Below are 25,984 nucleotides of genomic sequence, written 5' to 3'. Positions count from 1 at the left end.
CTCTCTGGCTAATTCTCAGACTGCCATGCACGGATTCCAAAAGGTAACCCCAGTAACATTACTAGTGCCAAGGCCAGTGAATGAACTCTCCTCTCTAATCAGAAGTCATATGGCCCAGAGAGACTGTGCTTTTCCAGCTGCACAGGATCAAGAGGGAGTAATGACTTGGTAGAACTCTTGCCTACCTATTTTCACCCTCTATGGTTGGGACCCCAATATCATACTGACACGCAAGCTGACACCTTGAGCCACTGCTTCAAGCCTTCCCAAAATACTTTTCTCTCCAACACCCCCAATCTTCAACTAAACTATTATAGACTCTCATTCCAGGTGAGCTCCAATTAAATCTCAGAAAGAGTGAAGTGTCCAATTTGCATTATAGCCGTTTTGTCTGGAAAGAAACTGAAGGATAAACCAGAGCCGGAAAAGGGAGAAAAACGAAAACCAGAGAAAGCAATCTAACTGTGGTTTCTTGCAGAGTGACCCTTCTCCAGGTCACAAAGGGGCTGGATCCCTTCCACCTCCTGCAGGTCAGAGGTCACTGGGGAAAACTAGTGACCATACCACAGGTCAGGAGAAGGGAAGAAAAGTCAGAAGAGTTTTTGAAGACAGACAAAAATATCCAAAGAGAGCAGTACAGACACCAAGGTGGTCAGAAGAGCTAACCAATTATCCAAAATGAATGCTTCCCCCCACCCTCCCCCCCCAACAAAAATAAACTGGAGATTCACTGGATCCCCTCTTTTTTCCATTTTTCCTTATGTTTGACCACATGCTACAAGCAGTATTCTCAGCATAGGAGAAATGAAAAAAGGACAGAGCAAGAAGGGCCGGGGAACAAGAGGGCTAGAAAAAAACGCTGGATGGGGACAAAGCAGTAGTTAAGCCACAGGAGCACGTACAAGAAAACCGTCAAGAAGCACAAAGAGAATGAGGTAACCCTTTTTCTCTGTCTGAAGGCGAGGGAGGGGCTCTGCAGCATCTGGTTAGTATTTCAATGGACCTGTGCGTCTGCGAGACAGTTTGGACCTAGAAGAGAGACAGAGTGAAAATACCCCAAAATTAGTGAATTTGGTTGTAGTTTTTTGGCTCCCCTCATCCCTGCTTCTGTTATTCTTGATGGGAACTTCTTTTCCCAGTGATCAGTCGTGTCTCCAAGCCTTCTGAACAGAGAGCTCAGATGATCACGACTTCCTTCTACCCAAGATCTGAATAGCTTTCTTAGCAACTGCCCCAACACATGGCTGAACAACTAACACTAACTCCTAGACTTGTGGTTGTGACCCAAACATTGGAATGGAAAAACTAAAAAAGTCTAAAATGTGGCTACCATCTTATGTGTGGAGAAAGTCTAAAGATCAGGAATGAACCAATGAAAGAAGATAAAGAATAGGCTATGAAAGGTATTACCTCAGCCTCATTCCACGCAAGGCTCAGATTATTTGATGCTTTTTTTTCTCCTTTTTATTCCAAATTTGGTGAGTAACTGAATAATAACCACTTTCCACTTACAAATACTGATGCTGGTAGGGGTGCAAAGCTAGATGATGGAAAGGGAAGCCAGGAATATACCCCTTCTTACCGTATTGTGCCAGCAAGGAGTGGGTTAAAGGCATATAACCAGTCATTCATGTCTTTATCATTGATAGCTTGCAAAAGGATGCCCCGGTGCTTTGTGAACACAGCGAAGGTATTGGATGTCTAGGAGAACCACAGAAGGTGAGACAGTGAATAAGAAGACTAATGACTTTCAGGGGTTTTTACCAAGTACTTTCATTGAGAGAGCAGAGTAGCATAGAAACAAGACTAGAATAAGACTGAAGATCTTGCCAGAGGACCAATTTGGACACCAACTGAATGAGTGTGGGGAAGAAAGCTTTTCTCTTGGAGCTCCAGTTTCCCAATCTGTGAACTTGCAATAATATTTGTGCTTTCTTCTTTGCGAGGATCAAAGGGCTTTGAAAACTTCAAGGTAATAGACACATGTTGGCTATTATTTAGTTTACATAATTTTTTTTTTAAGCCATTACATTCTGCTTTAGTATCAACTTTAAGACAGAAGAGCTATAAGAGCTGGGCAATGAGAGTTAAGTGACTTGCCCAGGGTCACATAGCTAGGAAGTATCTGAGGCCATATTTGAACCCAGGTCCTCCCAGCTCCAGGCCTGGCACTGCCCACTGAGCCACCTATCTTCCACTAGTTTTCTCTATCCTCAAAACAGACTAGTGAGGCAGAAAAAGGCAGATCTTTATTATTCAGATGAAGAGATTGAGGCTGAGGAGTTGATAGACTTGCCAGAGGTCCCATGCAGATAGGTTGGAGCACTATGTCCACAGCAGTGCTACCACATACTCTAACCATGCCCTGATTAAAGTGAAGTTACTAGAAGGCAGGACATCTGGCACCTTCCCCATGCATTCAGCACTCCAGTGGATCGGTGATCTCACCAACATGGGCAAATCCTCTGATGATATCAGTCTCCAGATCACCTCCTCTGCTTCAGATCACTCCTCCCCAGCCTCCCCCCTCACCTTGCTACCTGGGCCCTGGTCCACATCTCAGCAAAATTCTCTCCCGTCACTGACCATCCTTGTGCTCTGGCCACCTCCTCCCTAGCCCTACCTTGCTGGTCTGGAGAACATCACTAGGTTCTGGTTGTCTTGTTGGTGACTACTTTTCCCAGACCAACACTTTCAAGGCCCAGATACCATGCTTCATTACAGTCCCTACATTATGGCTGTCTGCCAGATTTTGGCCCCGAGTGTTCTCTCACCCCTCCCCAATGCCCCTTCCAGTTACGTAACCAAGAAGCATGCAGGACCAAATCAATAATGTCATGATTCTTGAAGAGGAGTCCACTCCTACAACTTTCCAAACCAAATTGCCCCATTGTACATGTTGATTCTCCCAATATAATTAAGTTCTTGAAGGCAGGGCATATCTTTGCTTTTATATTTGTATTCCCCAGTATTTGACATTGGGCTTAGCACAAGTAAGAGCTTAATGAATGCTTTTCACTTATTTATCTTTTCATGCCTGCCCATCCATGTTTTCCCATGGGGTTTTCACAGAAGGCCCACTTAATATCTTAGGGGTGGGAGGGGGTTTTCCTTGAATTTTCTCCATAAAAAGAGCACACCAGTGGGAATATATGAGCTGTCCATCAGTTTTTACATTGCTCTCACCATATAATCATCCCACAATTTTTTTTTATCATTCATTCTTTTGATTACATCTTTTGTAACACTACCCAGTCTAATTTCTGGTTTGCAATGTTTCAGTCTGCTCACACTCACTACATTCTTCTCTATATTGCTCTTCAGGAAAGCCTGGATCCAATACTTCAGAGACTGTAGCATTCCATGACTTACAGTGACCTATCATCACCCAAAGACTGTTGGTATTAAAGTCTCTTTAGGGAGAAGCTTGGGATCACCAAAAAAAAACTTCATAATTTCCCAAAGGCAATCCAACCCACTCTCCTGTTCTATTCTAGGTCCAATTTGCTCTCTATTTGCAATGTCTGTTCAAGATGTCTAAATTAAAGGATTTATCTCAATTGTCAATCCACTTGCACAACATGGTGCGGACAACATGAATTCTTAATTTTTCCTGAGTGGGTAATAAAAGCCAACTCAAATTTTTCAATAATTATAGATTTCATTTTGGAAAATTTGCCTTGTTCCAGGTTTGGATGTGGTCAGTATAATGACAAACAGGACCATCTGGAGGATCTCGGTTTATAAAGACTCACTCTTGTGTTTAGATTCCATGGTGGATCTCCCCCACAACATTTTTAGTAGTGTAAATGTGTCTGCTCCACAGACCCAGGCACAAAGAACAATTTCCTTGGCTACAAAGGATAAGGTCACCCTGTTGCTGCTATGTTGTAGTAGACAGGACATGGTAGTACTGACCTTCACCATAGCCTGTTGGTCCTCACTGTATTCCACTTGGGCTGTAGATAAATTTATGATCCCTCGCTCAACTGGGTCTTTGTCACTGTTGTAGATGAAAGCATATGGACGTCGTACCACTACAAAATGTTTAGCCCAATTGCTGGAATATGGTTCCTTAAAATGGAGGTATCCCTTCTTAGAGACCACTGAGCTGAAGGACAATAAGAAAAATTAACTTCTTAACATGACAGAAATGTTCATCAGTCAAGGTTACATACACATATATATGGCTCATGACTTATACCTAAAATCGCCCCTGTGTTTGTTCTTCCCCAGTAGAATATAAGTTCTTTGAAAGCAGGGACTGCCTTCCCTTTCTAATTATATCTCCAGTGATAAGAATTCTCACCACAAATAATCAGTTTCACATCTATTTGCTCTCTTTATAATCACCCTAATGCAATGACCATTACATAACTCTTAGACCAAATCAGCCTTCTAACTTTTCTCCTTGTTTCTGGTCTCTCTTCTCTTTAACTTTTACCTTCATCTTGGAATTAATACTGTGTATTGGTTCCAAGGCAGAAGAGTGGTATAAGGGTTAGGCAATGGGGTTAAGTGACTTGCCCAGGGTCACACAGATGGGAAGTGTCCAAGGCCAAATTTGAACCCAGGTCCTTCCTACTCTAGGTCTGGTGCTCTATCCATTGTGCCACCCAGCTGCTCCTCTAAATTATTCTTAACAATGGCCTCCATATGAACTTTCTAATGTACTGGTTTGATCCTGTCACTTGTCTACCCCAAAACCCTCAGTGCTTCCGCACTGAACAAAGTTTAACCTTCTTATTTCAGCAATTGAGGCTCTCTCTGTAGATTCTTGTTTCGAAGTCTTCCCCATACATCACTGTGGCTATCAGCTAATCTAGATGTCTCCTCTACCTCCCATCTTCATCCCACCTTTTTCTGGGTAGATCTAAAAAGAATCCTTTGACACCTAAGAAACATCCCCCTCTTTTCAGGTTCTCCCTTTCACTCTCCCAAGCCTATGCTGTTTGGTCAGTTCCTTTGCTTTTTTTTTTTTTAATTAATTTAGAATATTTTTCCATGGTTACATGATTCATGTTCTTTCCCTCTCCTCCTCCCACGCCCCTCCCATAACCAACACGCAATTCCACTGGATTTCACATGTGTCATTGATCAAGACCTATTTCCGTATTATTGATAATTGCACTAGGGTGATTGTTTAAAGTCTATATCCCCAATCATATCCCCATCGACTCATGTGGTCAAGCAGTTGTTTTTCTTCTGTGTTTCTGCTCCCACGGATCTTTCTCTGGATGTTCTTTCTCATAAGTCCCTCAGAATTTTCCTGTTGCTTTTGACAGATCTGTTCTTAGAACAGAGTAATCTACCTATGTGTCTTTTTAGCTCTGTTCTGCTCTTTCTTTGCACAACCAGATTATACTATAGTGTTCTCTGTATAGTAGTGGTTAATACATTTTGGTTGAATTTAATTAGAAACCTCTCATAAAGCAACTAATGGCAGGCACTCATAAGGAAGTATTTCCTAATCTCCTACCCCCCAATTTCACAGCAGCTAGAAAGCTTCCATAGCAACAGCTACCCCTGCTTGAGTCTCACCCACTCTACGCCAAAGGACAAGCAGGCAAGTCTTCAGGATGATTTATTTAGCCTCATACCCAGTAACCTTGTGCCAAAAATGAATCCTTCTTACCCAGGTCTAATTTCTTCAATATCTGGAACGAGGTTGAGGAATTCATTTTTCCCAGCTCTAGCCAAGAAGGGAGTCTCCACTGTTGGGACCAACTGGAACTGTTCATACTCTGGGCAGGGACTAGAGGCTCGAGAGTTAGCTTCTGGGGTCCTTTAAAACAAGAATTAAGACACAAGAAGTAAAATTAAAGTTGCTCCTTATTTCTTTTCATAAAAAATTTGAAGGAAATATTATGAATTTATTATATATTATGTTGTATAAAAAATCTGCCTTAAAGTAACATTATGATTTGGAGATCCTCTAAACAATTTTGGAGAGCTAGAAACTTGGTCTTATGGAGCAACTGAATTTCATATTCAATCAGTATAAGTTTTCAGAAGCTGTATTGCCAGGTCATTCAAGGACCTATGACACTGTGCCACCATATTATCATAGGACATCTGCTTACTAATTGGTACTCTTTGAAGCATTTCTGTTAATAGCATCCCCTCATCTTATTTTGCAAAGCCTCATGACCAAAAAGTACTGCAAATAATGCATTTCAAAGCTTGAATTCTAAAAACAAAAGAAATTTCCCAATCTAATAATGGCATATGACAGAAACCAACAACTTAGAGTAAGAGACCCAAATAGCCATCTTTATTTCATTTATTTATTTATTTGTTTATTATTTTTCCTGGGCAATGGGGTTCAAGTGACTTGCCCAGGGTCACACAGCTGAGAAGTGTCTGAGGCCAGATTTTAACCTAGGACCTCCCATCTCTAGGCCTGGCTCTCAATCCACTGAGCCACCCAGCTGCCCCCCCAAACAGCCATCTTTAAAAGGATTCCTCCCTTTCTCAACCATTCTCTTCACATCCCAAATAGTCATTTAAAAGTAACACAGCATGCATCTTATCCAGTAAACCCCAACCAAAAGGAACTTGTCTGAAAGCACATGATGTTTCACTCACAGGGGACATGGTTTTTAGTTCTATAATTTGCAAACTGCACCAGTGGACTTAGAATAAGTGTGACACTGGGACATGTAAAAGGGAATTTCACTCTTTCCACCTCTTTTGTAAATAAAAGCTATTAAAGTCATTTCAATTTTGAGCAATAATACTTTGAATTGGCAACCACCACTATTATTTGTAATCTTCATATATTTTAGCCAAACCATTAAAATTTAATCCTTACAGACATCACTTTATATTGTTGTTTCTCTTTTGTCTTTTCAGTTGTGTCCACCTTCCTGATCCTGTTTGGGGTTTTCTTGGTTGAGATATTGGGGTGGTTTGCCATTTTCTCCTCCAGATCATTTGATAGAAAACAGGTAAACAGGGTGAAGTGATTTTCCCAGAGTCACATAGCTACAAAGTGTCTGAGGCCAAATATAAACTCAAGTCTTCCTACCTCTAGGCTTAACACTCTGTGTGCTATCTGATCTATGATGCCTCTTAGCTGCCCTATTCATTTTATAGTATTATCCTATACAATTTTCTTTGCAGCATACAAAGTTAATTTTAGATAAAAGTATCTTCTTTTTCCAATGCACAGGTTTTTGTTTATGATTGCAATTTAGAAGCAAAAAGGGAAAGTGACCAAAAAAAAAACAAACAAAAAACCAGAAAGGTACACTGGAGGAAACCAAAAGATCTGCGGCAAGAAAGGAAATCCAGCAGCTCATGAAGAAAGAAAGCAGCCATTGCCATCTGACACCCAAGCCTTCACCTCTGAGTAGAGGTGGGTACCTACTTCTGGTCCACTGAGCTGCACCTTGAGTCTACCAGAGAAGGGCAGGTAGATGAAGGGGTGAGGGTGGCACTGCTGAAACTTGACACTGATGGGTCTCGCCCAATTGGAGAAATATCAGATAACTGTAAACACAAACAGAATAGGATATATTAGGTTATATGGTAAAACATCAGGAAAGCTGAGGAGAAGTTTAAAGTTGCCTTTATTTATTTACTTATTTTTGGTGAATGAAGTTTGTTCCATACCCTTTATTTTTTTATGCATACATATATTTTTATTTTGAATATTTTCCCATATTTACATGTTTCATGTTCTTTCCCTCTCCCTAAGCCCCCCCAGCCCCCCTTAGCCGCCACACAATTTAAAGTTGCCTTTAAAAAAATCAAATGCCAGAATTGGAAGGACTTTGCCTTTATAAGGCTTCTGCATTGGCAAGTTATGAAAAAAAGAGAAATTATTCAATCAATCATTCAATAAGCAATTATTAAACACCTGTAATATGCCAGGCATTGTGGTATTTCTGGGCACAAAATAAAAATAAAACAAGCCAGATTTTTTTCCATTCAGATGATTTTTTAAAAACATTTATTAATATTTATATTTTAGAAAAGTTAACATGGTTACATGATTTATGTTCTTACTTTCCCCTTCACCCCTCGACCTCCCCCCTCCCCTGGCCGATATGCATTTCCACTACAAGCCAGATTTTTGATGAAGAGGAAGTAGGGACAGAGAGAGAGAGAGAGGGAGAGAGAGAGAGAGAGAGAGAGAGAGAGAGAGAGAGAGAGAGAGAGAGAGAGAAGGTGAGAGAATAAAAGCAAATAAATATGTGGAATTTTAACACTTGGTAGTTAGGGGAAGCTGGGTGGCAGAGTGGATAGAGAGCCAGACCTAGAGACAGAAGGTCCTGGATTCAAATCTGGCCTCGGACATCTCCTAGTTGTGTAATCCTGGGCAAATCACTTCAACCCAGTTGCCTAGCCCTTGCCACTCCTCTGTCTTAGAACTGATACTAAGACAGAAAGTAAGGGTTTTAAGAAGAATACTCAGTAGTTAGGGAGAAAGGGCCTTAGGAAGCTTAAAGAAGAAGAAATGCTAGAGCTGTGTTCTGAAGACGAATCTTATGAGTAGGAAAGAAGGAGGTTATCAGGGGAGAGTGGCTAGTGCAAAAACATAGAAATGGGAGAGAGAAGAGAGAAAAGCCTCGTATGCCTGAATTTCAGAGTATTGAAGGGGTAATAATAGACAATAAATCAGGAAAGTCAGGTTGGGACCAGATGGTGAAAGATTTGAGAAGTCAAACAGAAGAGATTCTATTTTTACAAGATGTCAGATCTGTGTTTATGGAAAATCACTTTGGTAGCAGGGTGGAGAATGGACTGGAGTAGAAAAAGACTTAAGGTAAAGAATCCAGTTAGGAATATGTTACAATAATCTAGGCAAGATGAGGGCTTGAATGAAAGGGGAGGCTATGTGAGTGGAGAGAGGTAAGAGAAGTTATGAGCCAGAAATGGCAAAAATTGTCAACCGATGAGATATATGGAATGAGGGAGAATACAAAGTCAAGGGTGACACCAAAGTTGCAAATGTGAGACACTGGAAGGATGGTGGTTCCTTGAAAGGGGGGGTGGATTTTGGAGTAAAGAGTAATTTCCGTTTTGGACACAGTGCATTTGTGATGCCTACCGGACATTCAGGTTGAAAGGCTGAGATATGGAAGAGGGAAGGGAAGTGAAGGGGATAAGCATTTACATGATACCTACAATAAGCCAGGCACTTGTGTCAATCACTTTACAACTATTAAGGAGAGGGTAGCTTATACAAGAATGATAATCAGTGAAAGAAATGAGGGGTGGAGGGAAGGAAGGAGAGGATAAGAAATAAAACTGGTGTTTAGGGGCATAAGTCAGAGGAAAAAATGGAGTGATAAAAGATTAAAATCAGAGAAAGGAACTCTGGAGTTCATGGATTAGGCAAAGTGCTTGATAGGGGGAGGTCAGATAAGTAGGAGCAGAAGTAGGAGAAAATATTGTTATGAAACTCCCAAGGGTTGAAAGTCCAGGAGGAGTAGGCTGCCAGCACTGTCAAACACAACAAGACCTCAAGCAGGATGAAGACTGAGAAAAGATCATTAGATTCAGAAATGAAGAAGCCACAGGTAAAGAACAGTTGAGTCCTGAGGTCTGAAGCAAGATTCTATCTGTGCCTCCTCTCTTGCATTCATCCCATGTTTCCAGTTTATTACCAAACCCTGCTACTTCGATCTTTATAACATCTCTTATCACTGCCTCCCAAACACCTTTGGCCTGGGCTAGGGCAATAGGCTTCTAGTTGGCCATGCTCCCTCAACATTCTCTGAAATCGAATCCATCCTCCATTCAGCTGCCAAAATGGTTTTCCGAAGGATATGAACAGGAAATTCTCAAGGGAAGAAACCCAGGCTATACTATTGCCATCTAAAAGAAATGTTTCAAATCACTATTAAAGAGAGAAATACAAATGAAAGCACTTCCAATATTCTCTCAGGACACTTACCAGATTGGCGAAGATGACAAAGACAACTGCTGGAAAGGCTATGGGAACAACACTGACAGTAGACATGTGAATGGCCATGCCTACTTAGGAAGACAATTTGGAATTAAATCCAAATAGTTACTAAATTGTGTGGGCCCTATGGCCTAGCTATCCCCATTGCTAGTCTTATATCCAAAAGAGATTTTTTTGGGGGGGGATCACAGGCTGAATAAATTGTGGTATAAGACTATGGTGAAGATAATTTAACCCAGTGGAATTGTTGTCAGCTCTGGGAGTGGGGAAGGAAAAGGGGAGGAAGAGAACATGAGCCATGTAACCCTGGAAAAATATAAAAAAATAATTAGAAAAAAAGACTATGATGATGAAGTACTACTGTGCTATAAGAAATGAGCAACGATTTGATTTCGCAGAGACTCGAAAAGACTTGTCTAAAACGATTCAGGAGGAAGTGAGGAGAACAGGAACACGCCACACTTTAAGTCAACATGTCAGAAGCAAACAATTAGGAAGATTTTTCTGAGTGAATGAAGTCAGCAGAACCAGGAGCCCAATTTAGGTGATACCAATAACACTGTAAAGGCAGATAACTTGGAAAGTTATAAGAGCTATGTTCAATATGACTGTCCAGATTTCTACAAGACCAATGGAGCACGCTTCCCACTTCCTGACAGAGCGTGCATTTAGGGCTGCACACCAAGACACAGATTTTTTTTTTAAACCCTTAACTTCTGTGTCTTGGCTCCTTGGTGGAAGAGTGGTAAGGGTGGGCAATGGGGGTCAAGTGACTTGCCCAGGGTCACACAGCTGGGAAGTGTCTGAGGCCAGATTTGAACCTAGGACCTCCCGTCTCTAGGCCTGGCTCTCAATCCACTGAGCTACCCAGCTGCCCAAACACAGATATTTTTGAATACAAATAATGAGGAAATATGTTTTGCTTGAATATGCATCTTTAATAACATTTTTTCTTTTTCTTTTTTTTTTTTTAATGGAGTAGGGTAGGAAAAAAGAAAACAGATTTCTGTTAAATTAAATGAACACTAGAAAATAAGAGAGGTTGGGGGCGGTGCCGCAGATGAGGAATATCACACACACTTTCCAAGGTCTCTGTGTTGTGTATCAAATGAGATAATAATTGTAAAGTACTTAGCACACATGCCTGGCACAAAGTAAGTGCTATGTAAACAGTGGCTACTATTATTGTTAATTTTGCTTAGTCAATTTATTTATTTTTTATATTTATTTTTAACCCCCACCTTGTGTCTTAGAATTGATACTAAGTATTAGTTCCAAGGCAGAAGAGCAGCAAGGACTAGGCAAGGGTCTTAAGTGACTTGCCCAGGGTCACACAGCGAGGAAGTATCTCAGGCCATATATGAACCCAGGACCTCCTGTCTCCAGGTCTGATTCTCTATCCACTGGACTATTTACCTTCTCCAATTATGTTACTTTATCAAAAGAGAGTTCTCATAGACTGGGAGTAATCTGGAAATGTTTGTAATGTAAAAAAAACAAAGTGTAGGTGTGCCCAACTCACCTGCCTACTTGAGATACTCCAGGGCTCCCTGCTACCTTTGGGAGTGCAGGCAAAGTTTTCTGACATTTAAAGCTCCTTCCTACCTTTCCAGACTTCTTATACCTTACTACCTTCCACATACGCTCTGATCCAAACTATTTGGTATTGGTTAAAAACAGAAAAGTTCTCTAGTGAAATATATTAGATCTGTAAGAAATAGAAGCAATCAGCGAAGTAGGAAGTAAAGAAATAACATTTATTAAATACTGTGGCGGGCATTGCACTAAGTGCTTCATGAATATCTAATTTGATCCTGAACCATCTTGGGAGGCAGGTGCTATTTTTAATCTCCATTTTACAGCTGAGGAAACTGAGGTAGAGGTGAAGTAGCTAGACCAGGGAGGATTTGAACTCAGGTCTTTCTAACTCCAGGTCCAATAGTCTGTGTATATATACTGTGTCCCCTAGAAAGCAAGAAAATGGGGGCAGAATTTGCTATTCTCTTAACTAGGGTATGTGAGAAGAACCTCTAAATATGGAGGAAGGAGCAGGAGAGGAGGGCATCACTCTTTTCTGAAACATCTGGGGGAGAACTTAACTGATTGCTAGTTGTTAGTACTGTCTTCCTCCGGAAAACATTTCTTAATTACTTAACTATGAGCATGTTCTTACCCTACCTCCCCCAGCTCTGCCCTACCCCAGTGGGATGTTGAAACCTCTTTGAGGGCAGGGACTGTTTCATTTTCATCTCTGTATCTCTCCCACCTAACACCACTGTATAAGAGGTGCTTCATTGAAACAAATAAGGTTTTTCTCCTTTTTGACAAAGGCTGATAAACACTTCCCTCCACTAAGGGGGTTGAGAACATGTTTTTCCATGTCCTTCAATGATGTCCTTATTGTGGGGTTAGAAATCAAAGCTCCAAGCCTAAAAATATGGGAACTGATCTCACTTAACCCTACAAATACTGATATGCATGCACCAGAGACAGGCTCAATTCAAGGCACCAGAGATAGTAATGGAACAGAGTAAGGTGAGCTGGAGAAAAAGTTATGAGTGTATTACTATGATGACTAAGGGTTAGACAATTTGCTCACCTTACAGTCACTGATGCTATTGTGCACTTGGTTAAATTCTCGGTTGAAAGTATGGGTGAGAAGTTGCAGGCACTGGAGAAGAGAAAAAAAACAAAACTCAGAAGATGCCCAGATGCATAACAAGAAACAATCAAAGTATAATTAAAACCCATAGAAGAACTTCTAAGTAGCCAGAATGATCAGTTAGAAATTTATTAACATTATAGGAAGGGAAATAACTCAGCAATCCCTGCCCCAACTCACTCTCTCACTCTTTCTCCCCCCCCCCCTTCAAATAAAACAGCCTAAAGACTCACAAGCTTTAGAATAAGATTATCTGATGAGGAAAATGTGAGGAGGTAGAAGCCACCAAACCAGATACTGTGAGTAAAAAGGGGGCCTCCTGTGAGACAGCACTCCTCCCTGGTCCCCATAATGACAGTGCATTAGTCTGACTGGGAAAGGTCTAAGAGGATGTGCCTGTACCTTGGTAGCCAGCTCCTTCTCCCGATCTACCAGACTCTCGATGTCAGCTGAGTCATACCCACTGCTCTCACTTGGTGTGACTGCGCTCTCCAAGGTGGTGGTGGAGATTTGAGAAGAGATGCTGGTGGAGGTGCTGAGGGTCCCACTGCTGAGGCTGGGAGACAGTGAATCACTCAGGGACTTGGGGATGCTATCACCAAGCTTCTCACGGAGCAGTAGGAAGTGACGAGTCTTCTCTACCTAAAAACATCCACACAAATGTCAATGACTAGGAACACAGAAAGATGGGCAGAAAGGGGTGATATACCAAGCACTGTATAGCTTTTTCTGATCTAAAACTTGAGACTGGCTGCCAATTTGGATAGAGTGTACATAAAGCAACCAAAAAGAAATGAAAGACTATTCATGATTTCTCTTCCTGGATCACTGCCTCGTTGTGGTGGAAGAGCTTGCTGCCTCAATGCAACTATGAGCTATGCCATACAGGGTTACCCAAAATGGACAGGTCATAGTACAGAGTTCTGACAAAAGGTGATCCACTGGAGAAGGAAAGGGCAAACCATTCAGGTGTCTTTGCCAAGAAACCCCCTGGACAGTATTAAAATGATAAAAGATATAATATCAGAAGATGAGCCCCTCAAATCAGATGGTGTCCAAAACGTCAATGGGGGAAAATGGAGGACAGTTACAAGTGGTTGCTGACAGAATGAAGTGACTGGGCCAAAGCCTAAATGAAGCTCAACTGTGGATGTGTCTCATGACAAAAGGAAAGTCTGATGCTGTAAAGGTCAGTACTGCCCAGAAACCTGGAATGTAAGACCTAGCAACCAAGGTCAGCTAGACGTGGTTAAAAAGGAGACAAAAATTATACATGGACATTTGGTGTCAGTGAACTTAAATGAATGGCAATGGGTGACTTTATTTCAGGTGATCATTTTATCTACTACTGTGGGCAAGAATCCCTTAGAAGAAATGGAACGGCCCTTCTAGTCAATAAAAGGGTGAGAAAAGTAGTACTGGGGTATAATGTCAAAAATGACAATGATATTTGTTTAAATCCAAGACAGTTCATTCAACGATGCGAAATTGAAATCTGTTACCCTAAAAACTACGATTCCCAGAACTCCACTCACTTCCTGTCATTATGTGCTGATGTAGAAAGAACATAAATTGGGTAGAGTTTTGTGTCTAGCCCTCTTTCCTTCCTGTGGTGGCTTTGGTGGAGCGGGCCCTTTTTGAGCAGGTAGATTAGCTTGGGCATGTGGTTTTATTTTGTTATATTATTACCTTTTTATTCTTTTACTTCTAATGATTATTAAGAAATCTTATAAAATATAATATTTAGAGTTATTATATATTAATTTTACACAAAGTAATACAAGTCTATAGTTCAACTGCTAATACCAAAGAGGCCAAAGTTGCTCAGTGCTACAAAGACCTACAATATCTTCTAGAAATAAAACCAAAAAAAAGATGTCACATTCACCACAGAAGACTGGAATGCTAACGTAGGAAATAGAAAGATAATGGGCATAACAGACAAGTTTGGCTTCAGAATACAAAATGAGGCAGGACGGAGAATAAAAGTTTTATCAAGATAACTCACTAGTCATAGCAAACATTTTTTCAATGACTTAAAAGTTGATTTCATATATCACCAAATGGTCAATATAGAAAAGACTAATAATTTACTTCACAGGCAAAGGTGGAGAAATTCAATACAGCCAGGTAAAATAAGATCTGGAGCAGACTGTGAATCAGATTTGAGATTTTTATTGCAAAATTTATATTTAAATTAAGGAAAGTAGGGGGAACCATCAGATGATCCCATATGAAGTGGAAGAAATGAATAAATTTAAAGGATTAGATATGGTAGACAAAGTAGCTGAAGAACTATGGACAAAAGTTCATAATACTATATAGGAGGATGTAACAAAAAACATCCCAAAGAAAAAGAAGAGCAAGAAAACAAAATGGTTGTCTGATGAGGATTTAGAAATAGTTGAGGAAAGAAGGAAACTGAAAGGTGAAAGGGAAAGATATACCCAAATGAATGCAGAATTCTGGAGATGAGGAGAATTAAGGTTTCCTTAAATGAGAAATACAAAGAAATAGAAGAAAACAACAGGATGGAGAGAAGAAAATTAGAAATATCAAGGGAATGTTTCATGCAAAAATGGGTATGACAAAAAACAAAAATGGAAGTGACTTAACAGAAGTAGAAGAGATTAAGAGAGAAGGCAAGAATATACAGAACTATACAAGAAAGACTGGAGAATTATGATGGTGTGGTTACTGATTTGGAGCCAGATATCTTGAAGAATGAAACAGTCCTAACGATAAGGCTAGTGCAGGTGATGGAATTCCAGTCAAGCAATTTAAAATCCTAAAAGATAATGCTGTTAAGATGCTGAATTTAATATACCCATAAATTTAGAAAACTTGATAGTGGCCACTGTATTAGAAAAGATCTGTTTACATCCCAGTCTCTAAAGAAGGGCAATGACAAAGAATGTTCAAATTACTGAACAATTGTGCCTATTTTACATGCTGGCAAAATTATGCTTAAGAATCTGCTATTTAAGCTTTGGCAATATGTGAACTAAGAATTACCAGAAGAGTAGGCTGGTTTTTGAAGAGGTAGAGGAACTAGAGATCCAATTGTCAACATTTGTTGGATTATGGAGAAAGCAATGGAACTCCAGGAAATATCTATTTTTGCCTCCATGACTCCACTAAAGCCTTTGACTATATAGATCACAACAAAGTATGGCAAGTCCTCAAAGAGGTGGGAATATCAGATCATCTTACTTGTCTCCTAATGAACCTATATGCAGGTCAAGAAGCAACAATTTGGGGGGAGGGAAGCTAAGTGGCTCAGTACATAGAGGGTCAGGCCTGGATATGGGAGGTCCTGGATTCAAAATCTGGCTTCAGACACTTCCTCTATGACCCTGGGCAAGTTATTTAACCCCAATTGCCTAGCCCTTACTGACTTTATGCCTTGGGATCAATACTTGTATTGATTCTAAGACATAAAGTAAGGGTTTAAAAAAAAAGCAACAGTTAAAACTGAACATGAAACAACTGAATGCCAGGATGGATGAATCAAAAGCAGGAATTAAGATTGCCAGGAGAAATATCAACAATTTCAGATATGATACCACTCTGAGGGCAGAAAGTAGAGAAGAATTAAGAAGCCTCTTGAGATGAAAGAGAAAAATATAAAAGCTGATTTAAGTTTAACATAAAAAAAACCTAAGATGATGGCAACTGATCCCACAAACGGATGCAGAAGAAATGGAAGCAGTGTCAAATTATATATTCTTGGGCTCAAAGATCACTGCAGACAGCAAATAGTCATGAAATTAAAAGGCATTTAAATGCTCCTTGTTAGGAAAAGCATGGCAAACAGACCTTGCTGACAAAAGGTCTGTAGGGTCAAAGCTAAGGGTTTTCCAGTAGTAATATATGGCTGTGAGAGTTGGACTATAAGAAAAGCTGAGCGCTATGGAACTGACACTTTCAAATTGTGGCACTAGAGAAGACTTTTGGGAGTCCCTAGGACAGAAAGGAGAACAAATCAGTCAATACTTAAAGTAACTGATGCAGACTAATATTTGGAAAACAAATACTGACGGTGAAGTCTAAATACTTTGATCACAAAATGAGATGACAAGACTCACTGGAAAGCCCCTGATGTTGGAAAATATTGAAGTTAAAGGAGATGGCAGATGGATAGAGTATTAGGGAAACAACAAACATGATTTTTGACAGGTTTCGGGAGATAATAGGATAGGTGTATTGTGGTCCACAGGGTCACAAAGAATTGGACATGACTGAATGAATAACAAATTCATGATTTCTTTATAGTGTGAGATGATGGGTGTAAGGGGAGTACTCATGTCTGGAACTGCTTTTCTGTGATCTCTAGCACTTTTAAAAGAGGATTCTATAAAAGCCCCAATGGAATCAAAGGGCCCTCAAACCTCTGATACCTCATGTAGAAGTTCTAGTTTCTCCAGTTCCCATTGATGCTCAAGAATAAGGCTGTCTCCTCTGGGCCGCCAGCCTGCTAGGTTCTCTTCTCCCCGGACATATGCCACAGAAGTGTCCAGAACTTTCCTTCTCCTCCTTTGCATACCTATTGCAGAAAAAACAAAAAAATTTCAGAACACATTTTCATTTGTAGTATCCTCACTAGTCCACAAAAAAATTAATGATCTACTGACACACCAATCTGCGCTACAAAACTGATTTTTGGAGAATGGAATTTTGCAAATGCTATTTAACCTCTCCCACCCCTCCAAAACAAAAAGAAGAAAAGTTGTTTTCCTTTCCTCTTTTGATATAAATAACTGCTCTCTGGAAGGGAGTAGATGTGAGTGAAAGAAGACTTCGTAAGAATGGAAATTTAAAAGAAAATGAAAATCCCCTCACTATTGCTATAAAGACTACTTTCAAATCAAAGGCTTCATTTTTTTCTGTATGAAATGAGTACATAAAACTCTGACCTCTCCTTAAACATATTTCTTAGAGAGGAGACAATACACTAAGGATTGAAAAGTTCTCCCTGAGTCAGCTAAGCCCCACTTGTTCTCTCAATACCATTTACAGATAATGTGAAGATTTCCTTCAGTCCATGGGGCTAGTGATAAAAGGGATGAAAGAGTCAACTTATACCAAAATATAGACTTCTATAGAAGTTAGAAGACAGTTTAATCTTTCTAAATGGTAGATTCTTCTTGGTTTTGTGATATCTTAATGTGCTATCAAATTATCTCCAGGAGTCAGATTTTTAAGGCAAGTTTGTTAATTGCCAAAATTGGGTTGCAGTATAAGAAACAGAAGGAAACTTGCTATTACCCTCAATAGGGATAACTCGTGAGAGAGTTATTTTAACAAAATGTAATTTTCATTTATGAAAATTTTTACTTTTATCCCAAATGGGTATTTTCTAGCTTTCTGGAACAACAGAGCTCCACCAATCCAGGGGTTAGTAGCGCCCATAAGTAAGTCTAACAACAGACAGAAATGGCAGCTGCTTACCAGGACTGCCTGTGTCTGCCATTTTGCATAAACTGAGTTCATAAATTCCAGTTACACGGTTTCTGTTTAAAGAGAAAAAATAAAACGATTCCATCAATTTTTATAGCAGAATATTAAAAAAACCTCATTATTTCTCTTTCATACAAGATGCTGCCTTTCCCTGAAAAGGTTATCATCCATCTCAAAGATAATCAAAAGCACCTTAGAAATAATGTTTGCATAGAATTTTAAACTATATAAAGCATTTTACCCCAACAACCATCCAAAATAGTGTATTATTATCTCCATTTCACAGATGAGGGAACTGAGGCACAGAGTGGCCAAATAGCTTGTCTACAGCTATGCTGCAGCCTCGGATTTAGCTAGCAGACCTTTTAAAAAGAAGGAAATGATCACAAAGAGCTGTGTAAAATCATTCATTCAATATTTTCTTTGTGTAAAGAACTGAGACTACAAGTAGAAAAACAAGGCAATCCCTCCCCTCAAGAAAGCTTACCTGTCCTAGATGGTAAAACCTTTGAAGGCAGGCACTGCCTTTGCTTCTTTTTGTATCCTCAGGGGTTGGCATACAGTAACTTTTTTTTTTTAAAAACCTTTATCTTCTGTCTTAAAATCAATACTATGTATAGGTTCCAAGGTAGACAAGTGGTAAGGGCTAGGCAAAGGGGGTTAAATGACTTGCCCAGAGTCATACAGGTAAAGAAGCCTCTGAGGCCAGATTTGCAGACTTCCTATCTCTAGGTCTGGCTCTCTATCTACTGAACTACCCAACTGCTGTGAGCATGGCTTTTACTGGGTCTGTTAGCTCAGTGTCCTGTGCTGTTTCCATCATGGTTCTAAGAACCACCATTTCTAGAGAGTCTAAGAATATTAAAATATAATGGTTGATACAGTGATGTAGGATCTTTGCTAACCAATGGGTTACAGAATTATAGGATTTTAGAGTTGGGATGGACCTCAAAAGACATTAAGTCCAACATAAACCTAAAAAAAGAATTCATTCTAGAACATACTGGACAAATGATCATCTAATCTTCACAGGAAGATTTCTAGTGAGGAGAAACTGCTACAACCCAAGACAACCCATTCAGCTTTGAGAAGTTTGTCCTTATTTCAAGTCTCAATTTGCCTCTGCAACTTCTGTCCACTTACTTCCAGTTCTACCTTTTTGGTCCAAGCACAAGAAATCCAAACTCTCCTCTGAATAATAGGTCTTTAGGTACAGGAAGACAGCTAGCATATCTTCTCTGAATCTTCTGTTCTCCAGGCTCAATACCCTAAGTTTCTTTCATTGATCCTTATTTAGAATGAGCCAAAGTCCTTTCACTGTCTAGCCTGCCCTCTTCTGGATGTTCTCTGGATTGGGCTAATCAGTGCCCAATCAAATTATGGCACTTAGAAATGAAGAGACGAATGCATTCTGATCAGGTCAGAGTGAAGCAAGACTGGCATCTCCTTAATCCTGGACGTTATACATCCTTTAATACAGAATAAGATTACATTAGGGTTTTTTTTTTTGGCCTGTCAAATCACAGCATTGATTCATACTGAGCTTTTAGTCCCCTAAAATCTCCAGCTCTTTTTTTTAGATAAATTGCTGTCTACTTTTCCTCCATACCATACTTGTAAAGTTAACTTTTTGTATCCAAGTAGAAGACTTTCCTTTTGCCTCTAAAACTCTTTAATTGACATGTAAAAAAAAATCTGGCCTTTAAATTTTGGAGGAACCTGTCCACATTTAGCTGGCCAGTTTTTAGCAGAAGTATGCACATAGATTTGTTTTTCAAAAAAGTTATCTTAGAAACCATCATACAAATTTATCAATGATCAAAATGGACTGTCCAGAGCTCACCTTGCAGTACCATGTTAAGGGAATATTAGAATGGAAATGAACATTTTGCCAGAAAAATGTAGGCTGGACCTTTTATAAAAACTTACGAGTCTGGGGACTTAGAATAGCCACTCCCGAACAGGCTTCGAAGAGAGCGTGGTGGTGAGATCTTGGCATCTCTTGAATAGAAGACCATACAGACATCCTTAGTGATCACAGCTGGCTGAATGCAATGGTCAAGCTGGAAGGAGACAAAAGCATGCTGATGGTTACAACACTGCGTACAATTACTTAGTGGGGCCCAAGTCCTACACATGTAAAGCTGCACTGAAGCACGTCTCAGTCTTATGGGGGAAAAGTGATTTGAGTGATTCTTCACACAGATGACTGAATTCTAGGCAGTCTGGGAGCATCTTGAAGCTTCCCCCTTCCTACCTCCGGCACTGGCTCAGTGGGGCACCCACGGCCACTTAATACACACCTGCTGACTTTACTGCAATGGCACTTCAGGAAAGAAGCAACAAGAAGGACTAAACATTGACTTTGGACATATCTACAGTTTCATAATCTGCCAATTCCAGTAAATCAACATGTATTTATTAAGCACACTGTGCATTATTTGTGTGCCAAATGTATTACTGTTTTCAAATGATCTTCAGGCTGCTTCTGTAGAAGAACTAGTCTACGCCTGAGTATAGGCTTGGTCTATGACTATAAGGACACAGTCTAAAAAGAGTAGTGGTCTTGGGGGCACAGTTGGGTAGCTCAGTGGACTGAGAACTAGGCCAAGAGATGGGAAGTCCTGGGTTCAAATCTGGTCTCAGACACTTCCTAGCTATGTGACCCTGGGCAAGTCACTTAACCTCCATTGCCTGGCCCTTATTACCACTCTGCTGCCTTAGAACCAATACACAGTATTGATTCTAAGATGGAAGGTGAGGGTTAAAAAAAAGAGTAGTGGGGGCAGCTGGGTGGCTCAGTGGAGTGAGAGCCAGGCCTAGAGATGGGAGATCCTGGGTTCAAATCTGGTCTCAGACACTTCCCAGCTGTGTGACCCTGGGCAAGTCACTTAACCCCCATTGCCCAACCTTACCACTCTTTTGCCTTGGAGCCAATACACAGCATTTACTCCAAGGCGGAAGGTAAGGGTTTAAAAAAAAAAAAAGAGTAGTGGTCTTAAGATCATTAGGATGAAGGTTATCTAGATGGTTCAGTGGATAGAGTGCCAGTTCTGGACATGGGAGGTCCTGAGTTCAAATTTAGCTGCAGACACTTTCTAGCTGTGCGACTCTGGGCAAGTCACTTAATCCTAATTGTCTAGCCCTTACTGCTCTCTTCTGCCTTGGAAGGGATACTTAGCCTGAATTCTAAGATCCACGGTAAGAGTTTTTTAAAAAAATCATCAGAATGCTAAAGTTTAAACCATAAATGCTAAAGTCACATTCTTTTGGTTTAATAAGACACACTTGTGCTTTGCCTGGGGGAGGGAGCTGGAAGCTCTCGGGGTGGGAACTTTCTTTATCCATGCAGATGGACAACTGGCCTTCGCTTATGGGTTAGAGAACTACCCCAGGGCTCAAGAGGTTCGGTGACACGCCCCATGGCGAATGTGCCACTGACAGAAGAACCAGAGCCACGTTTTTCCGACTCCCGGACAAGCCCTGCTCCCTTGAAATGAAACGCAGATGTGCACTCAGATCAGTCACAGCAGAGAGCAGCCAAGCAGAGCTTTAGGCTGTAGTGGAAAAGGAGGGCACACAACCCCCACCCGACACTTCCTCGGCACTCAGTGCTCTCCTGGATCGGGGCGTTGGCACCGAGGTGAGCAGCGTCTCACCTCTAGGTAGGCAGACAGCGTCATGTAGATCTTCTCGCCGTAGGGGGTCACTCTGTTTAGCAGGAGGGAGTTGTGCAGAGAGCTGTCCCACACTGCCTCGAAGCGATAGAAGGTCCTGGGTGAGCACAAAGAGGCCGCGTCAGCCGACAGAGCCCACGAGCAGCTTCAGCAGGTGCCCCACTGTGCACCCCAGGGAACACCCTCAAACCCCTCCGTTTCTCACTTCGCCATGCCAGAGCACGGCCCTAATTCCCAACAATGAGGAGGAAGGGACACCGAGATGGGCACGAAGAGACTCCTGAACTCTGCCTCAGCCCGTCTTCCTCCGACGGGAGGGCCACAAAGAGGGATGTGGAACGTTACACGACACGGGTGGGGAGTACAGGGGGTACACCAACGGCCCTGGCAGCCACTGAGAGCCAGAAACAAACGCGCAGTTTGTCAGCTCTAGTCTTTCTAGCTTCAGGGACCCAACTAACATGCAATCAAGTTCTCTGGGGCCTCAGAAAAGCCAGGAGAAAGGCCTCTGCTCTGTGTAACTGCTAATCACAATCACAGAATGGAGGACTGGTAAAGATGGGCAATATAACTCAAGTGCAGAAAACCCTCCTTGGAGAGCCAACGTGGCATGGTGGGCAGAGGGCAGGACCCAGCGTGGAGATGATCTGAGATCAAGTGCTACCTGACAGAGGGTCAGCATGGGTGACCCGAGGCAAGCCACTTAACCCTTTCAGTGCCTTAGGACTACAAACTGCAGAAGGCAAATATGGATCTGCATGATGAAGGAAATTCTTCACTAGTAGGTCCCTATCCCAAGAAAACCTCAGGTTGGATAAAACTAGAAAAAAATACATTTACAAGGAAGGGTATAAGCTAAGTCTTTGTTACTGGACTAGCAAAAGAGAACATTATTTGTTAACCTGCCAAATAATTCATTCTGAGATTCAATTCTTATTCTAACATAAACTGAACTAATATGATACTTTATTCATTAAGGACACTTTTAAGAAACAAGATCTTCTGTCTCTTTCCCATTCCCATAGAGAAAAATGAGTGGTCTTACAACCTCTAAGGAAAGGAGTTTAAATAGAGCTTGTGGATAGATGTGGAAAAGGAGTCTCTTTTTCTCACAAACCTGGACACAATTATTTTGCTTTCAAGTTCTGTCAAAAATCTCACTTGTAGCATTTTCCTGAATATTTCTGTAACCCCACACCAATTCCCCATGTTGTCCTCTACTTCATCTCTTGGCCTGCTAAAGCTTAAGTCTCAGAGGAGGAATCTGATTTAGGACTTGAGAATAGGTTCCCTCAGTAAGTCTGCACAAAGGCAATTGCTGTATCTTTCCAGAGAATTCCTTCATGCTTCCTCCCTGACAACAAAACCAGAGGGACCTTTACCAGGCCTTTTGATGCAATAAATCCTTGGCAGTGCTAGCTAACTGTGCAAATATCTCTGCCCCCTTTAAATTCGACTGCCAAGGAGGCCTCTAGACTTCTTAGTTTCTAGGTTTTCATAGCAGCGTGGTGGTGCCTGCTGATTGCATTCTGTAGAGGATTCTGCACTTAAAATTCTTCGTGGACCCCAAGCAATATACTCTGCCTTTCTCTTGGAGAGAGACAGGGCCATGGAAGTGCAGAAAAAGGGGATGGGGGAGGGGGATGAGAATCCAGGAAATAGCAATGAGAGAGAGAGAGTGAGAGACAGTAAAACTGAGCCTAATAAAGGGAAACCAAAATCTCTCTTGAATAAATCCTTTATTCCATTAATGACTGTTTAAGGCCAAATTCTACTCTTTCACACGGTCCAGGATAACTCAAATTTAATGAAAGTTTCCATTCTCCCCAGGTAATCCAGGATGCATACATTCTCTTTTGACTTCCTCTGCTTCTCATGAATGGGAACACTACTACCATGAATCAAGATGGCAAATTGTAATTTATAACCGGCTACATTGCTTCTAATAGTCCACTTTGGCTAGGCGGGTTACAAGATTAGTGACTCAACTGAGGCAAAACTTCCAGTTCACACAAGAAAACAACTTGGCATTTCTATAGTTAGGGTTGATTTCCATGCTTACACCAAGTAAAACAGCAGGGCAGACCAGCTAGGGCAAACCTACAATAGAAGTGTCCTGAGGATGATTTAAAACCTTTCTTCCAAGCAAGCACCTCTGACTAGAGTTCCTTTGGGGTAAGTGTTTTCAGAGTCTGCAGCATTTCAGAAGACCTGAGTTCAAGTCCAAGTGCTATGCCTCACCAGCCGGATGTCTTTGAAAAAGCCCCTATTTTCTTCTTTTTAAAAAATTTTTCTTTATTTTATTACAGTAACAAATCTACACATAAATTTCCCACGATTATATGATTCATGCTCTCTCCTGCCCCTTTTTCCTCTCCCCTCCTGGAGCAGACAAGAAACCTGTTTCCATATTGTTCATTTTGTAATAGAGTCATCTTTTAAAACCCAAACCCTGAATCCTATACCCAAATGAACAAGCAATCAATCACGTGTTTTTCTTCTGCATTTCTACTCCCACAGTCTTTCTCTGGATGTGGACAGCGCTCTTTCTCATAAGTGGTCCCTTCCTTTTTGAGAGATCCTGTGAACTCATAAATAAAATGAAAATAAAATAAAAATAAAAAGGCCTCAGGTCCTTTCAAGCTTTAACTTTATAGGATTTTGTCACTCTCCTCAGAGAGAAAAGTAATTTTCCTTTGAGGCTGATTTATACAGATTATTGGGGTTGCAGGTAGGAAGGGAGAAAGAGAGAAAAAGGCAATGATGACCAATAAAATAATGTAGCTAACAATGGCTCTCCTAAAGATATTTTTAACCATGCTAGTATTGTTGGAAAAAGTGCATGGCCTCCTGGGGGGAGGGGGACAACCCTCCTCCCTTGAGTTTGTAGGTTAGGTTGTATTTCCTCAAACACTCATTACTTCTAGGCACACCTGACAGGCTTCTCTGAAAGAAGATCATGAGAGGTTACTCTAAAATGAGATCAGAATTGGGAATACATCAAACTACTGCCCTATGTCAAGGGTTCAAACTGAGGTTAAGTCAATATAATGGATGACCTAATACCAAACTCCTGAAGGTTTAAGCAATGGCCACATAGACTCCTCATTTCCTAGATTAGGCAAAACAAAGAAATGGGAAGTTTCTAATATAGCACAACCAGGGCCTTGGGCTCCAGAGAAGAATGGCAGGTCAACAAGGTAAGGAGCCTCAACAGCAAAGGAAGAAGACTTTAAGGGAAGCCCCTCTCACAGGTTCTGCTTTCAGAGAGCCAGACTAGACTCTGCTATGATTTAAGATGAACAGGAAAGGACAACAAGACTGACAACTTAAAATTATCTAATACTCAATAAACATTGAAGAAGCATCAACTACATGTTGGGTACTGTGCTAAGCCCTGGGGTTACCAGAAGAAGCAAAGGCAGTCTCTACTCTCCAAGGAGCTCACAATCTAATGAACAACAAATAGCAAACCTCTTCAGTTTTCGACTCAGATAAAGTAAAAAAAAATAATAGAAAGAGTGAGGGATGGTGAACTTGGGCTAAAACAGAGGACAATTTGCTTCTCAAGTAAAAAAGGATGGGAAGTAGTTTGAGATTTACTCAGAAATTTCTCATTGCATAATTAAGAGAAATATTACTTAAAAAGAGAGGAATAAAACAGGCAAATTTAGTAAATCATTCAAATGCTGAATTATGTTCATGAATCACAGAATTCCAGTGGGGAAAGAGAAGTTACCTCAGAATGATGGGGAAAAAACACAGATACTGTATCTTTAGCGTCAGCTGAGAGGTTTGCAAAGAGAAAAGCACAATCCTAGCAACATAAGGGAGAGCATTCTGCTAAAGGAAAAACTTTGCATAAGAAGCAAACAAAAAATACCTAGGCATATCCTTATCAAGAAAGAGCCTGCAAAAATATAGAGAAAGCTCTTGTTAGTCCAGCCAAAGGCAAGAGAAGTAAGCAGAAAAGACAAAAAAGAAAAAATAACCAATCTGCTGATAAATTAAGAGAAAACAATTAGAAAACAACAGTAGACACAGCCAAGAGAATGCTCTGAAGCCCCCAGACCAGATGTGGGGCCTATGTTTGGCTGAGGCGGGGTGGGAATGAACCACAACAACTCAGGAGTACCTCTACCCCACACCCTCTCCCATCCCTCTTTGGAGGTGTCTGAGTTCTGCTGAAGGTAAAGGCAAGACTTCTAGGGAGGGAAAAGGATGGATCAGAAGTATAATATAAGAAAGACAACTACAGGACTGGAC

The 25,984-nt window shown here is 40.8% G+C and overlaps 1 protein-coding gene across 1 annotated transcript in view; it reads right to left on the bottom strand.

Annotated features, from left to right (window-relative positions):
• Positions 1-836: 836 nt before the first annotated feature.
• Positions 837-25,984, bottom strand: part of KIF1B (kinesin family member 1B) — a 184,349-nt gene continuing 159,201 nt past the window's right edge. Inside the window, exons 39-49 of the mRNA XM_044667723.1 lie at positions 21,701-21,815; positions 19,971-20,104; positions 18,033-18,094; positions 16,982-17,127; positions 12,984-13,223; positions 12,519-12,590; positions 7,373-7,494; positions 5,636-5,785; positions 3,919-4,111; positions 1,583-1,701; positions 837-1,029 (exon numbers count right to left, since the gene is read on the bottom strand). Coding sequence (XP_044523658.1) covers positions 987-1,029; positions 1,583-1,701; positions 3,919-4,111; positions 5,636-5,785; positions 7,373-7,494; positions 12,519-12,590; positions 12,984-13,223; positions 16,982-17,127; positions 18,033-18,094; positions 19,971-20,104; positions 21,701-21,815 — 1,396 coding nt within the window. The 3' untranslated portion in view covers positions 837-986. The remainder of the gene's footprint in view (positions 1,030-1,582; positions 1,702-3,918; positions 4,112-5,635; positions 5,786-7,372; positions 7,495-12,518; positions 12,591-12,983; positions 13,224-16,981; positions 17,128-18,032; positions 18,095-19,970; positions 20,105-21,700; positions 21,816-25,984) is intronic.

This window comes from Gracilinanus agilis, chromosome 3 (genome assembly GCF_016433145.1).
Source record: "Gracilinanus agilis isolate LMUSP501 chromosome 3, AgileGrace, whole genome shotgun sequence".
Taxonomy (NCBI): domain Eukaryota; kingdom Metazoa; phylum Chordata; class Mammalia; order Didelphimorphia; family Didelphidae; genus Gracilinanus; species Gracilinanus agilis.
The sequence above is the reverse complement of the archived record's forward strand: the minus strand, read 5'-3'. Positions and strand labels throughout refer to the sequence as shown.